The sequence below is a fragment of the Phodopus roborovskii genome, unplaced genomic scaffold (assembly GCF_943737965.1).
Source record: "Phodopus roborovskii unplaced genomic scaffold, PHOROB, whole genome shotgun sequence".
Taxonomy (NCBI): Eukaryota; Metazoa; Chordata; class Mammalia; order Rodentia; family Cricetidae; genus Phodopus; species Phodopus roborovskii.
In genome coordinates, this window is record NW_026126413.1 from 7,527,749 (window position 1) to 7,544,123 (window position 16,375).

The 16,375-nt window shown below is 40.6% G+C and overlaps 1 protein-coding gene across 1 annotated transcript in view; it reads left to right on the top strand.

Annotated features, from left to right (window-relative positions):
* Nucleotides 1-16,375, top strand: part of Ap3b1 (adaptor related protein complex 3 subunit beta 1) — a 198,252-nt gene that overhangs the window by 27,664 nt on the left and 154,213 nt on the right. Inside the window, exons 3-4 of the mRNA XM_051182988.1 lie at nt 7,172-7,246; nt 15,716-15,811. Of these exons, the coding sequence (XP_051038945.1) occupies nt 7,172-7,246; nt 15,716-15,811 (171 nt within the window). The remainder of the gene's footprint in view (nt 1-7,171; nt 7,247-15,715; nt 15,812-16,375) is intronic.

The following is a 16,375-nucleotide window of genomic DNA, read 5'->3' on the forward strand; positions in this document are numbered from 1 at the left end:
TCTAAGAGAAACTTGACAACATTACAGGTCCAAAATCAAAATATTGGGGGTAGATCCAAACAGAAAGGTTAAAACTGTTTATCAAGGCAGAGAAAAGATGTTCAGCATGAGTTAAACAAAGAATAGATGACAGCTGTCCAGCTGTTCTTACCAGTTAATTCTCAGTGCTTCAGATTGCAGTGTGCTTAATATTACCTACTAAGTAGCAATGTACATTGCTATTTAATTTCTTCCTATTGTGACTTTAATGAGGATGTTTGAACAGTTTGGGAAGGACTGGGAGGTGTGGCCTTGTTGGAGGAGGTGTGTCACTGGGGTGGGTTTTGAGATTTCAAGCCCACACCACACCCAGTGTCTTCCTCTGCCTGCTGCCTGTGGTCAGCTATTGCTCCAGTGCCTTTGCCTGTCTGCTTCTCACCATGATGATCATGGACTCACCCTCTCTAAGTGTAAGAAAGCCCCCACTTAAATGCTTTCTTTTAGCAGCTGTCTTGCCCATGACGTCTCTTCACATCAATAGAACAATAACCAAGACACCTTGATTAAGGTAGTTATTAATGCTTTGACAGAACCTTTTTGCAGTGAATTCCTAAAATTGCTTTTCATGGATTCTGCTCAGATTCCTGCAGATCACAGGCTTGTACTACCATGCAAAGCAGAGACCGCCCTTATGTCTTCAGACTGTAGCTATAACATTCCATTACATCATCTTATTTTACCAAACCCTAGGATACTGTTGCAATTCTTGATTCAGAGGTGGGGGGAAGTATGTTAAATACTTAATAAAGATTTAAAAATGTTTTTAGCTGGGCAGTGGTGGCACATGCCTTTAATCCCAGCACTTGGGAGGCAGAGGCAGGTGGATTTCTTATGAGTTTGAGGCCAGCCTGGTCTAAAAAGAGGCAGCCAGGGCTACACAGCCTTAAAAAACAAAACAAAAAAATTCCCGAAAAACAAAAAACCAAATAAATAAATATTAAAAAAATTAAAAAATATGACATAATAATAGTTTTTTTCTATATTTCTGTTAAGGCGATCAAAAATAACTAACCCCATAATCTATACTATTGATATCGTCAATATAATTTAAATATGCATGTTTGTTTGTTTGTTTGTTTATTTGAGACAGTGTCTCACTCTGTAGCTCTGACTGTCCTGAACTTGCTACATAGCATAGGGTATCTTGAACTCATAGAATCCGCCTGCCTCTGCCTTACTGCTGCTGGTAGTAAATGCATGTACTATCATGCCTGGCTGTTTTACTTTTATGTTTTTTTTGTGGTCCTGGGAATGGGACCTGGTCTCTTGATTGTACTAGGCAAGCGCTCCACCACTGACCAGTATAATTGGTCCCTCCCTCCCTCCCTCCCTCCCTCCCTCCCTCCCTCCCTCCCTTTTTGAGTTGGAGTCTTGTTATGTACCTGGCTGACCTGGAACTTAGTGTATAAGCCAGGATAGCCTTAAGCTGTCAACAGTTCTCCTGCCTCTGCCTCCCAAATTCTGGGATTACAAGTGTGTCCTACCACACCTGCCCTGATAACGATGGCTGTATATGTTTGTTGACCTTTTCATCAAAGTCTATGTAAAAATAAATTTGGAGTTTCATCTTTTGCCTGTGGAAAATGATTAGTAATTAAAAGTATAAAAGTGATTCAAATAGCTTTTATTATAGAAATGAAATATTTATTCCTAATTTTAAAAACTCCCTAAAACTACAGTAATGAGAAGGGTGGTGTGCTAAGCTAGACATACAGAGCAGTAGAGCACTGTGGAGGACCAGAAGCAAGCATTCAGATATATGGCCGCTGGGTTTTGATGAGGACCAAGACTATTAGTAGGAAAAGCATTCCTGAGGAAAGCACAAGAAACTGGAGTTGGGTTCCTGCAGGGCTGATACGTGAGAGACAGTGTAGTATGAGTCTACACATATGAGATAGTCAGATGCAGAAGCAGGTGGTTACTGAGGCAATGAGAGGGAATTAGGTGGGATGCTTCTATGTGTGAGTGTGGAGGGCAGAGGGCAACCTCGGCACTGGTCCTTGCCCTTTGGTATGTTTGAGGCAGGTCTCTTGTCCCTCTGCTGTGTCTGCCTGAATATCTGGCCTGGACATCTGGGATTCTCCTGTCCCTGGAGGAGGGCTGGGGTCACAGATACTCATGTGCTTCTGACTTGTGTGGGTCTGGGATTCACAGCCAGGCTTCACAATTGCAAGCCAGGGCTTGTACCTGCTCAGCTACACTCGGGCACCTTAGTCCTGTAGTGATTAGGTTTTTTAGTTCTGTTTCCATTCTTTTTCTTAGAAATTCTATTTTCTTCTGTTTAGATGTTTGGTTTGTTTTCAAGTGACAAAAACATTCCTTTGGGAAGAGGATGCAAGTGGCATTCTGAGCCCTTTCTGTGTGAAAATAGGCTATTTAGTAAGATTATTAGATTTCAATGGTTTTTATTCTGAAACATGGATACATTGTATTCTCAGTTTGTTTAACTTTAGATTAGGGAGCAGAAATTTGATGTCAACCAGATTGCTTTTTTTCTCTTCTCTTTTTGAGAATGTGTTTTATCTGTCTGATTCTGTATTTTAAGGAGAAATAAATTTAATAAGATTTGGTTGGTATTTGCTTTGTTATAATATTGACAAATTATTTTTTAAATCTTCAGTCTCTTTTGAGGAGTTCATGTCCATTACTTTCTTTTTCCTTTGTCTGTGTTCTAATGATGTACTTATATTTTGTTTAGTTTCTTTTTATCTGTATTTTATGTTTCTGTCACTTGTCAAGTTGATAATGGCCATTCTTTCCTGTGCAACTGTTGATTATATGTTTGTTGAATATTTTGAGCTGGCACTGTAATTTTTGTCATAGCTAATGGTCTCCCATTATATTTTCAAATTTGGTAATGAATAATTTTATCTGTAGGATTCTTTCCTAGTTCAGACGTACTTTGTTTCCAAAATACTGTTTCCTCAAATCATATTAAAACATAAACTTAAACATAGTTCCTCCTGTTTTTATCCAATCCTTTTAAAGGAATGTCCTTTTTCTGCAAGCTCTATTCTTTCTATTCTTTGGAACTGTGGGATGCTTTTATATACCTCACTTTGTTTCTTACTAGGTCATGTGTATGTAGGCATCTACATTTATCCAGAAGTCTGTGTGGGATTGTTCTTTACAACTTCCTACACTCTTAGGCTCAGTTGCTAGAAGACCTAGTGTCCACAGAACCAAGTGAAAGGACCAGGACAAAGCACGCTTTGTCTCTGTAATTGATACATTTTATTAAGTGTACTAATGGAAGTAATGTTTATATTTATCTAGTTATTCGTGTGTGTGTGTGTGTGTGTGTGTGTGTGTAAAATAGGTAATATAGTTCACTTTGGTATGTGAAGATGGTAGAAAAGGCTATATAGGAACCAAGATCTAGCCACATGTTTAGGTATTAGGTTTTATTAGATGCAGTTATGATCAGATGGTAAGTTATGCCATGGAGAAGTGATGTCCTATATCCTCTGTTCCTAGATTGTTACTAATAAGCAGGAAGTTGTTTTTAAAAATATCTTTGCCAATAAATCACTGTGCAGAAATATATTGATTTTCATTGTGTGGAAGAAATGTATGTGATTAAAATATTCTGGATTCACTCAGTAGCAAAATGGAGATGACAAAGGACTCAGAAATTATAGATAGATCATTAGAAGTAAGTCATTTTGAGTAACAGAGCTTAGAAAGGAAAAAAGTATAGAACTTCAGGGTTCTGTTGCTCCCTCCCACCCCCCAAAAACTCAGGCCACTTCTCTTTTTTGAGACAAGATCTTACTATGTAGCTTTGTGTGGCCTAGAACTTGCAGAGTTCTAACCGACTCTGCTTCCTAAGTGCTGGGATTAAATACATGTGTAACCATGCCCAACTTCTGTTGAATAATAATAATAATAATAATAAAAATATCTAAGATATTTATATTGAAAAGTTGAAAGGAGAAAGGAATTGTGACAGAAAATCATGTTTGAAGAAACAACAGCAAACACTTCACAAGTCTGATAAAAGGTATAAGTTAATAGAAGCAAAGTTCCTGTAAACCAGGAGACACTTAATCAGGATAAAGAAAAATAAAACCATGTGTAAACCATGTGTCAGACCATTGGGGGAAATAACTGGGGAAGATGATATATCCCTTTAGGGGAGCAGTGGATTGGAATAAACTTTGGCTTGTCTCAGAAGCCATGGCAGTCAGAAGAGCATCCTAAAGTTGTAGGAGAAAGGAGTTGTCAATCAGAATTTTACATCTAGGGAAGAACCCTTCTAGAGTGAATGACTAACATATTGTCAGGCAAGGGAAGTTTGCAAAACCTATTTCTGTGAAATGTTAGTGGAAGTTCTTCAGGATGAAGGGAAATGATATTATTTGGAGTTTTTGGAAATTCATTCAGTATGCAAAAAGGACTAATTTTATTCTTTCAGTTAAAACCTCACTGTTTTTATTCTTTGAGAATATATGTTGATTGAATTTATCCTTCTCCAGCTCGTCCCAGTTCCTCCTCCACCTTCCCTACCCACCCTTCCTGCCTTCCTTCCCTTCTTCCTCCACCCTCACTTCTTCTTTCTCTTGACCCCACGGAGTCCAGTTTGAGTTGTCCAACAACTCCTGGGAGATGAAGAGTCTGCATTGTCATAAATTTAATGTATTTACTTAACCTGGTCGGGGTTATGTCTGTGTCTGTCATCTGTGTATCTGTCTATTAGTCCATTCCTCTGTCCCTCCATCTGCCTTCTCTCTCTTTTGCCTCTTTTCTTCTTCAGAAGAAACACTACAAAATTATACAAAGCTTGAAAGTTAATATAAAATATAAATACTAGCTTTTTAAAAGTAGCCAGGGAATGGCTTAGTTCATAAAGCACTTGCCTTATAAGATGTCTTAGTCACTGTTCTATTGCTGTGAATAGACACCATGACCAAGGCAACCCTTATAAAAGAAAGCATTTGATTGGGGACTTGCTTAGTCTATTATCTTCATGGTGAGAAGCAGACAGGCTTGCTGCTAAGAGCTTTACAGCCTGATCCAGACACAGACACTGGGGCTGGCCCACCCTCTTCAACTAGGCTATGCCTTCTCCAACTAGGACACAACTCCTAATCCTTCCCAGAGAGTTCATCAAGTGGGGACTGAACGTACAAATGTATGAGCTCGTGGGGGGCATTCTTAGTCAAATCCCACATTCTACTCCCTGTCCCCCATAAACATGTAGCCATAAAGTCCCTATAGTCTTTCACAGTTTCAACACTGTTTAAAAGTCTAAAGTCTCTTCTGAGGCTCCAGGCAATCTCTTAACTATAACCTCTTGTAAAGTCAAAATCAATAGCAGATCACATACTGCCAGTATACAGTGGCATAGATTATACCCTACAATTCCAGAAGAAAGGAAAATGAGCATAGTGGGAAAATAAATACTGGAACAAAGCAAGACTGAAAACCAGCAGGGCAAAGTCCAAATCCTGTATATCCATGTCTGGTGTTCAAAGACTAAACTTGCAGCTTTGTTGACTGCAACACACTTCTCTCCCTTGGGCTGGTTCCACATCTGGTCTGCAGCTCTCCTTGGCAGGTGTCCCGTGGCTTAAGCATTTCCAACATCTTGGAAAAGGTTTGAAGAATATTGGCTATTTGATTATATTAGGAGAGTCAGATCCTCGGGGAGGGCTCTAGCTTGGGAGGTGAGAGTCAGATCTTCGGGGATGGCTCTAGGGAGGGAGGTGATATCTTGGAAAGGTAGAATGTAGAAAAGTCAAATGAATTGGTTGGAGATTTGATAGTATAGAACCAAAGAGGGGCCAGGGGTGAGTACTTGGCTAACAGCATTAGACCAAGGAGCTTCAGAAGAGAGTTCAGTGCAGGCGAGAGGACATTTGAATAGTAAGTGGTTCGTTTGGGCTATAGATTGTCAGTTTTGAAATCTTTTCTTTTGAGGTAGGCCGACATGTGCAATGTGGAGGATTTGCTTGGGGTGGGGGATGAACTCTCCCCCCCCCATTTTGGTGCTGGGATTAAACCCTAGACTTTGTGCATGCTAGAGAAGCCTTCTGCCACTGAGCTATACCCCTGGTCCACATTAAGCTCTCTGTGGTATATATCATGAGTAGTAGGGGACTCTTGGAGAAGTGATGCTGAGAGTCAGAGCAGCAAAGAGTGACTACCTGATGTAAGAATTAGCAGCAGGACCTGGTTACTGTGTAGACATGAGAAAAGAACATACCTTTCTGTGCTTTCTGTTGTCTAAGAGAATTGTTGGAAAGAATAAATAATAAATTCTACCTTTAATGCAATCTTTTTGTTTGTTTTTAAAATGTTGTTTCTTGAAGACCAAGTTTGGTTTTATGCAGAATGCAGAGAGACTAGGATGAGAGAGGCAGCTGCTGATGTGCATTCAGGGAGGCTGAACTTGGCCTGCGAGTTTGGCATGGGGCTCTGGGAGGCTGATCTTTATTTGTAGAAGTGGGAGTCTTTAGAGTGAATGAAACCTGAAATTGGGAGCATTGGGAGTGATGGTGGTACACTGATCTTCAGTGGACAGAATGAAGAGACTCCTGAAAAGTTACAGCTTGGGGAATAGGAGAATCACCGAGAAAGCCAAGAGAGTTAGTTTGTAAAATCTCCTGGACCCTTTCACATGTGCTGCAATATAATAATATATTAATGTAAGAACCTGGAAAGTAAGAGCACACAGTGAACCTATTTCTATACATACCTCAATTTACTCTGTATATTCTGTTCCTCTTTCTTCTCCTTCCTTCATCCTTCCTTCTCTTCCTGCCTTTTTTTTTTTTTTTTTTTTTTTTTTTTTTTTGAGGCAGAGTCTCATATAGGCTAGCCTGGCCCTGAACTTCTGACCCTCTCACCTCTGTCTCCCAGGTGCTGGGATCACAGGAGTGTACTTCCATATTTGGCTGTATATTTTCCCTTTGTATGTCTATATATTTGTGTATTATGTTGAAACACTAGAGAGTGTGTTTTCGTGGTGTGTGTAGTTGGGCTGTGATTGACACTGGAAAAGTTTAACTGTTATTACATAACTTGCTTTGTGACAGAATCTTTCAATATTTAATATGTGTAGAGTTTCCCAGAATATCCATCTTTTCAGATTACTAAGAAGTTCCTAATTTTCCTCTTTAACCCTTAGATGATTGCGAAGGGGAAAAATGCATCGGAGCTCTTCCCTGCTGTTGTGAAGAACGTGGCCAGTAAAAACATTGAGGTACTGTTTGCTTTAACTCCTGTCATGTAAGTCAACTTCACACTTACAGCTACTTTGGAAGTCAATATATTTAAATTTCTTGGCTTTTTATTATGGTAAGATGTCTGTACTTGTAATATTGGTAAAGTACACCAACAAGTGGGTTTGAGCTTAGCCTTGGATTTTGAGTGGAAAATGTGAAGAGTAAAATTGAAGTTGTAGTGACAGTCATTCACTCAGGTTGAACTTTAATGAATTCCTAAAGACAGTGGCACTTAACTTTTGCCCTAGTGACTTAATTTTAGGTTAGCATATCTCCAGTGAGGTAGACCTACTCAGTTCTACCCAGACTTTGAGAATTTGTGGCCCCTTTGCCCTGTCTAAGACAAAACCCAGAGATTTCTGAAGATTTTCTCGCTATTATGACAGGCACTAAACTCAGGCTCTAAACTCTCCATGCACCTGCATGGATCCCTGCCAGACACTTTCCCAGAAGCTAGACCGATCCAGTGGCCTAATGTCAAAGTCATACACTGTCATCTGTACTGCAGAAAAACTCTGCTTAAATTGAGAAAATTATCAACAGCTTTGGATTCACCCTCTCCCACCCCCCATATAAAATTTAAAACAAGTCACCACTGGTATTTGTTTGCTATGGCAATGCCAGACAGATGGCATAATACGTAACAGTGGCCTTCTGAATTAGGAGGCCATGATGACAGTTTACAGGAGGCCCTGTGAGATGGAGAGGTGTGATTTCAGGGAGAGCCTGTTTTGTGGTTTTGATTATATTTTCTGTGTATTATATGACCCCAATACAGTTATTTCACTTTTTATGATGGCATTTGTCTTAGAGTTTCTATTGCTGTGTTAACACCCCAGAACCTAAAGTAGCTTGAGGAGGAAAGGGTTTATTTCCACTTACAGCTCCACATCACAGTTCATCACCGAGGAAAGTCAGAGCAGGAGGCCCATGGAGGATGCTGCTTACTGACTTGTTCTTCAAGGCTTGCTTAGCCTGCTTTCTTAAGCACCTAAGACCACTAGCCCCAGGGATGGCACCACCCACAGTGAGCTGGCCCCTCTCACGTCCATCAGGGAAGTGCAGCACAGGATTGTTCACAGGCTCATGTGTTGGGGACATTTTCTCAGTTGAGGTTCTCTCTTCTAAATCTACTGTAGCTAATTTCAAGTCAACATAGTGCTCAGCAGCACAGTATTAAATGTATAAAGCACCCTTGGCAGTGATATTCTCTAGAAGAAAAGAGGAGGCGTAGTCTCCCAGTCTTGGTTTGGGTTGTGTCCCTCCTGCTTGATCTCCGTTTCAGAACGCATGCCCGAAGAGGATGGCGCACCAGTGTGCCTGCTTGTCCTGGTGGTAAGAGAGTGTGGTTGGCTCAAGGGCACTTGGAGATCTGCATTTAGTAAAACTGGAACTAAGAGTAGCTCAGCCATCGGTGGTGACTTTAAGCACCTGTGTTCCTCAGGAGGGCACAGACCTTGGTACTAATGACGGCTGTCCCCTGCACATGCTGTGGTGCTGTTGGGCTCACTCTCTGGCCTGAGCAGTGCGCCGCTATTTTCCTCTGAGTCCTAACTCAAACCTCAGCACTGTCAATGAGTGGATTCTTCTGGGTGGCAAGGTTCAATCTGCTCAGTTTCATGTTGAATTGAGTGAATTTTTTTCCCAAGTGTATTCATAGAATTTATCACAATTCCACGGCACTGTCCCCACTCTTAAAAAAATCTCGTGATAACTGGCAGTCACTCCTTACTCCCCCTGCCTTCTGTCTATGGATTTGCCTATTCTGGGCACTTCATGTGAACCGTACTTTAAATGAAGTCATAGGAGGTCATTGTTTGAGACCTTGCTCAGGCCTGACTAAACAGACCTGACTAAAGATCAAGAGAGTCCTGCTTAAAGGGGCTGTCTCCATTTAGCTTGTTTTCTTGGTTCTTCATGTTGTAGCATTCTGACTGAAAGGGTTTTGCGGTGAAAGAGTGTCTCAATGATTGGGACCAAGAATGCCATGGAAATCAGACCCTGCAACAGGTCTCACTCAAGAGATTTATGGGTGGTGGAGGGGTGGGGATGATGGGACTCTAAACAGTCCCTGAACAGAGATGGAAAAACAGTGGCTGGCCCCATGTCATGGTAGGCTTTATATGGGATGTGGAGTTGTTCATAGGGAAATGTGTGACGATGGAAATATGTCACAGCAGTGCTGATTACTAAGCTATAGAAAGCTTGTCTGGGCTGAAGTTGTTAGTGCTTCACACAAGTGAGCACCTCTGTGAGGCTATCTCTGGGTTTCTGTCTGTCTTTACCAACGAAGATATGATGGAGGACTTACTAAAGTCATATAGCAGATGTTCGGCAGCCATCACTCAAAGCCAGGGAGCCATCCCAGACCATTGCCCTGGCAGCGAGTGCCATCCTTTGTGTTTGGTGCTTTTTTTTTCTGACCTTAGTGTCTGACCCCTCATTAGCATCAGGGATTGGCCATGCTTTGTGAGGCATCCAGTATGTTGTGTTGATGTAGATATGGGTAGGAATGAGCAAGTCTGTGGAGCTCGTAGACTTGACATTCCTGCACTTCTCATTGGGGGAACCGAAAAGTTTGTGTTAATTTTTGCTCATGCAGAGCTGTTTATCTTGGCAAGTAGTTGTCAGTAGGAAGACCTGGCTGTTCTTTTTTCCTCCTTTGCTCTCAGGTTCTGGTATGTGGGCTGATAGTCTGTAAGAAAAGTTTTAGTAGAAACATTATTTTTGGTCTTTTACTTTATGTGTATGTCTTTGTCCTATGTGTATGCAGTGTTCATGAAAGCCAGAAGAAGGTGTTGGATCCTCTGGGACTGGAGTTACAGATGGTTGGGGAGCCACCATGTGGGTGCTAGAAACAGAACCCATGTCCTCTGTAAGAGCAGCCTGTGCTCTCAAACGCTTATCCATCCATTTAGCCCTGAGTTGATTGCTTTTGATAACTTTTGTTCTTTAAAGCTTTATGAGTTTTCAAAAACAGTCAATCTTGTAATCTTATGGAAAAAACTGATATAAGCTTCTTAGAAATCTGTGCTGAGAAAATTGATTGATGTTTCCTTGCTGCTGAGTGAGAAATTTCATTTTTATAAATGTATGCTGCCTTAGATACACAGGTTGAGCTGTATATACGTCACTTGGCTTAGATGTCAGATGATACCACAAGTGACCTAGTAAGCAGTCAGTGCTTATAGTACAAAAATAATCAAAGCTTCAGTCAATAGCTCATGAAGTTTGATGTAGTGCTATCGATAAGCTAATTAAACAGATCTGCCTGTGTTCCTCCAGACTGCTGGGGCTCTGCTATGATTAGCTTTACAGCAAGGAGTGTTGTAACATTGAATGAAAGTAACTGGTCAGAGAGTAGCGTAGTCACGGACCTCTAACTACTCCCATTCCTGGTCACAGAATGGTCTCAGGGAAAGTAGGTTTTCTGCGCACACCTGCAGCCTGGCAGTACATAGGCCTCTTGTGGTCAATATTGATTGATTCTTATAACAGAACTGGAACAAATTTAGTGTTTTGCAACCTTCTGTGATTTAATATTGTTATGCTTTTTGCTATAACAGTCGCAGAAATCCTTCTCCAATAGTGAGTAATTATAGTGAAGCCTGCTAGCCCAGCTGTGGTGCTGACTTTTCAGTGTACCCATTGTAAATCCTAGGTGCATTCTGGAGTTCATAATACAGTTTTAAAGCTAGCTGGCTGTCCTGATAAACAAAGGTGTTATGGAGAAGTAAACCCTGACTCACTGCTGTGAAGTGTAGCTAGTAGGGACAAAGAATACTTTCCAAGTGATTGTTACAAACAAACAAAACAAGCTACATAATCATCCCAGTAGTCATGGTTCCTGATAGTGTATGGTGCTTTTAGACATTGTTATTCAATGACTTACAGTTGCTGGGGACATTAGATCCTAGATGTAGTAACTAACCTATGTGGAAAGCCCTGCTTTTTGTCAGTCCTGTGATGTTGTGAATCATTTGGCAGTTACTGAGCTGTTGCTTGGGAGTCTGACAAGTCCTGGTTCTACACAGTTTAACTTAAGCACATTGATTCCAAGGGGATTTGAGAACTTTCTGACTGAGATGTGAACTTGCTATTAAGCCATCAACTAATCAGTCAATATTTGCGGGTATAGGTTGCTTTCTAGAATTGTTGTATTCTAAGGAACTTAGTTGGAGTTCTGGTCATCTGTCTTCCAATAATAATCTATCATTGCATTGAAACTATGACACCAAGTATTTAAAAAATTGTTTTGAATCAAAAATGTTAGTTATGGTTTGGATCTTTTGGCTTATTTCACTTTTAAACTGACCTCCTTTATGTGGTTTTGGTTTCCATCTAAACTGGTCTTGCTTGGTTTTGGAGCCTTATCTTTTTTTTTTTTTTTTTTTTTTTTTTTTTGGTATTTTCTGTTTGAGATAGTGTTTCTCTGTATTTCTTTGGAGCCTGTCCTGGAACTAGCTCTGTAGATCAGGCTGCCTGCCTCTGCCTCCCAAGTGCTGGGACTAAAAGTATGCGCCACCAACACCAGGCTTGATTTGTATCTTTCGTTAAAGAAAATCACTTGAGATCATTTAATGGAATGGTATTACATATGTGTGTTTATTTTTTGGATTATGCAAATTCTGAAGTTTGCGAAGCATCTTATTTGAACAAAAGAAATCACATGGAGTCTGATTGGAATTTCACTGAAAGTTCACTGGTAATAAAGGCGGGGATCCTGGAACAAAGCACCCTGACGCCATGGAGTATCACAGGGATCCTGGGATGAGGCACCCTATCATCATATATTATCACAGGGATCCCAGAATGACACACTCTGATGTCATAGAGTATTGATGGAGATCTTGGAGCGAGGATCCTGGGTGTCATAGAGTATTGATGGAGCGAGGATCCCGGGTGTCATAGAGTATTGATGGAGCGAGGATCCTGGGTGTCATAGAGTATTGATGGAGCGAGGATCCTGGGTGTCATAGAGTATTGATGGAGCGAGGATCCTGGGTGTCATAGAGTATCTATGGGGATCCTGGAACCAGGCTCCCAGATGTCCTAGAGTAGTGACTCCCGTTAACTTGTGAACAGGAGCAGCCAGGCCAGGCTCCAAAGTGCAGATCTGTTATTGGAGTTAAGACACAGGTTCCTCCATAGCAAAACTGTATGTTGGGCATTGTGTATGAATTTGGGCCCTGATTTATTAAAATTTAGATGATTTAAAGCATCATAAATTAAAAAAAAAAGTTTTTTCCTTCCTTAAAGGGCAAGAGATGTGAATATAGTCCTCTATAGTTCTAGGACTGGGGTGGTCAAGGCAAGGGATCATGAGTTACCTGGCTAGTTTAGGCTTTAAGGAGGTCTAGTCTCAAAGGGAAAAAAGTTGATATTATATGAAAATTTTATTCTTGCATGTGTAATTTTACTAGATTTTCAGGTATCCTGGGGAAGGGTAATAAATCCTCTCCTTAGTGAATATTTTAATAGAAAAATTGGAGGACTCTCTTCATTGACCAGAACATGTAGGAGTTGGGAACGTGCCCCTGCCCTCCTCGGACACATCCTGTGACCACTGGCCAATCTGCCTGCTTTAGCGGAGATAGCAGTTGCACATAGTGGGATGCGAGCATTAAACGAGTAACAACATTGTAAACGGCAGGTTAAAGTGCTCAGCAAATTCTAACTGGGACTTTAGAGAGATCGAGGTGAAGAATAAGGGAAAATAAAAAGTAAAAGCAGAGCCAGCAATTGCTTTTCTTTTATAACTAACCATTCCCTAGTTTATTTGCACACTGGCTGGGATGATAAAAGTATTGGAGAAAAGAAACGCTGAAGGGCTTCCTCAGATGAAAGATAGGACATGGTGTCCCGTGCAGCTCGGAGCACACATTGGAGAAATGTGCTAACATATATGATATTGAAAGTTTAAAATATGGATTGTTTACTTATATTATTAATAAGGCTTGTACTGATGTTACGTTTCTTTAGTTTGGTAACTGAAGTGCTTGAAAAGGGCATGTGTTGGTTTTACCTGCACTGTCATCGCCCAACTAGAAGTTCAAGGACCTTGTTATGTTGAGGGGCCGTGACACATATGGTAGCTGTGGTAGCAAGACCAGGGAATCTGTTGCTCATTATAACAAGAGACAACCTTGCTTTCTATCTACATTTTTTTTTTTTTTTGAACACAGAGTTGTTCATCTTAAGGTGGCCTTTCGGCACCCCGAGTTGATTGGTGTCATCTGTAGGTGTGGACACTTGTGAGAGTGAGTTTGCTCTGTCATGACAAGGGGGCTCCCACACACTGTTGACTTGAAAAAGTTGTTATTCGGGTGAGTTTTTGTTGCTCTTTTGAGTAGACTCATGCCAGTTTTCTGCTGGCTGTGGGTTGTCAGAGCTACAGAAGAAACTCCTTTCCTTGAAATTCAGAAACCTAAAAAGTGTTTCTAGGTCAGCCTGGCACTGTAGCGCACACCTGTAGTCCTAGATGTGGCTGCCTGAAGCAGGAGGATTGCTGTGATTGGCTAACCTGAGTGAGCCAAAGAGTGGGGCCTGCCTGTCCTCCCATACATATGTAACTGGCTATGATTTTGTTTTCTTTGTTGGTTTGAGACAAGCAGAGGTGAGATCTTATAATTTATACCATTCAACACGACAAAATCCTTTACGTAGATTTCATTGCTAAATATAGACTTGCTTTATTTTGTGTAGTAGTTGCTCAGTATGTATAGTTTATTATATTAGTTTACAATTAGTCAGCATTTTATTCTTTAAGTTTTGGTGTCATAGAGGGTTTTAAGTGAAATTTGGTCGGGGAGGGGCTATCGAGTACAGTTTGAGACCAAGGTCAAGTTATAGTCAGTGATTGTTTCCATTTGATGGAAAAGAAAATTGGTTAGAGATGTGGGATTTTATTTTTAAAATTTTTGTGGAACTATTTGGCTGTGAAGAATACTTAGAGTTTTTTTTTTTTTTTGTAATTAGTTTCATCTGTAGCATTATTATATAACACACACACGTATATTTTTAATATACATTCACCAATATGAAAGTATAGAAAGTGTGTTTACCAAGTTTCCATTTGTGTTTATGGTGTTGTGAAGGTGGTAGATGGTTAAGCAGGTTGGATCACAGAATTAATGTCTGAAATTACTTCAACAAGATGCTTTGAAGAACCAGGTCTCGGGTGCTGAACTTTCCTATAGATAAATGCACACTTTTGCTTTTCATTTAAGAGATTGAAACTAGAAGGCTTCAAAGTACAGCTGTTCAGATGCAGCGGGGCTTCCTGGCATTATGCTTGGGAAAGTGGATGCAGTGGGCTTCCCAGCACTGCACTTGGGAAGTGTATACAGTGGGCTTCCTTACCTTGCACTTGGGAAGTGTATACAGTGGGCTTCCCAGCACTGCACTTGGGAAGTGGATAGCTTTAATCCCTAGTTTTATATTAGGGGAGGCTTCACCAGGGACAAAGTTCTTTTCCTAGTTTGTCTGCTGCGACTTTGAAACAGACACGAGTGTGTTTACAGGGAACAAACAACATAGTGAAGGAACCTAAAACCACATGATATCAAGAGGAACTGGGGGCTGAGAGAGTAACTTGGTGATAGTATGTGCTTAGTATGCACCAGACCCTGGGTTCTTGTTATCACCACCTCCTCCTCCATGACCAACACCTCCTCTTCCTCCTCCTCCTTCATGACCTCCTCCTCCTCCATGACCAACACCTCCTCCTTCTCCTCCTTCATGATCTCCTCCTTCTCCATGACCAACACCTCCTTCTCCTCCATGACCAACACCTCCTCCTTCTCCTCCTCCTCCATGACCAATACCCCCTCCTCCTCCGTGACCACCACCATTATTGGGGTAACAGAATTGCTGTAGACCACATTAAATTGCCTTTAAAGATTTTTCCAGAACATTGACCAGTCTAGTTTTTTTGGAATTGTTATTACATTAAGTTGGTATTATTTTCACATATTATCCTTATTAAGCTGAAAATGTCATGTAATATCCATTGGAATGTGACTGCTAACATTAAAGGAGTTGGGGCTATTTGATGGATGTAGACATATAAGCTTTTGTAACAGATGGTGAGGGCCCATGCTGTTTTACATGTATCTTTGATTTTTTAACTTTTTTGTCAGTTAGTTGATATTTTGATATTCTACAAATTATTTTTCTCAGATTAATCAAACTCAATGTGAAAGGAAGAGATACATTGACAGGATAGATGTTGTGCTATGGATTGGATTACAAAAATGCTTACTTTACAAGTTTTTTCATTTATTTTCATTATCACACAAAATAGCATCTGCTTTACAGGCTGACCTGGGACCAGATCCACTTACTTACTTGAGAAAAATTGAGAATGGATTTTGGTTTATAAAATATTGAGTTTTGAATTTTCATCCTTGTAGGAGTGAATGACTGTTTTTCCCCCCTCCAAATAGATCAAGAAATTGGTATATGTTTACCTCGTCCGGTACGCTGAGGAACAGCAGGACCTGGCGCTCCTGTCCATTAGCACTTTCCAGCGAGCTTTGAAGGTAAATGAAGAGCTAGCAGGTAGATAGCATCAAGGTGTCTGCACAGTTGGAGGAGTGTCCTTTAAAGAGATGGGACAATAATCTGCTAATCTGCCTAGCTGTGGCTTGGAGGAGTTAAAGGGCCTCCCAGAATGCAGGTTTGGTGCCCTTAGAAAATTATCTCTGTGTACCACGTAGGACCTTGCCACAGAAGTTATGTCTTCTGTTGCTTTATTTCTACTCGAAAGTTGCCCATTGGTGGACTGCTCATCGCTGTACCTACTGTTTGTTGAAAATTTAGAGATAAAACAGTGGGGCATTTTTAAAGAACACATTTAAGTTTATGATGCATTTTACTATGAAAGATTAAAAGTCTAGTACATATAGTAATAAATAGTGAATGAGAATTGTACCCACCACTTGTCTTTAAAACACTGGTCAGAAAAGACATTTACTTTTGTTTTGTTTTTTACCTGTTTACAGACACCACTGCCTGTTTTCAAAGGCCCTGCTGTGTTGTTAGGGCTGTAACATCAGCTAACTGTATTGTACCATCGTATTGGAAAGTCTAAACTTGAAAATTTG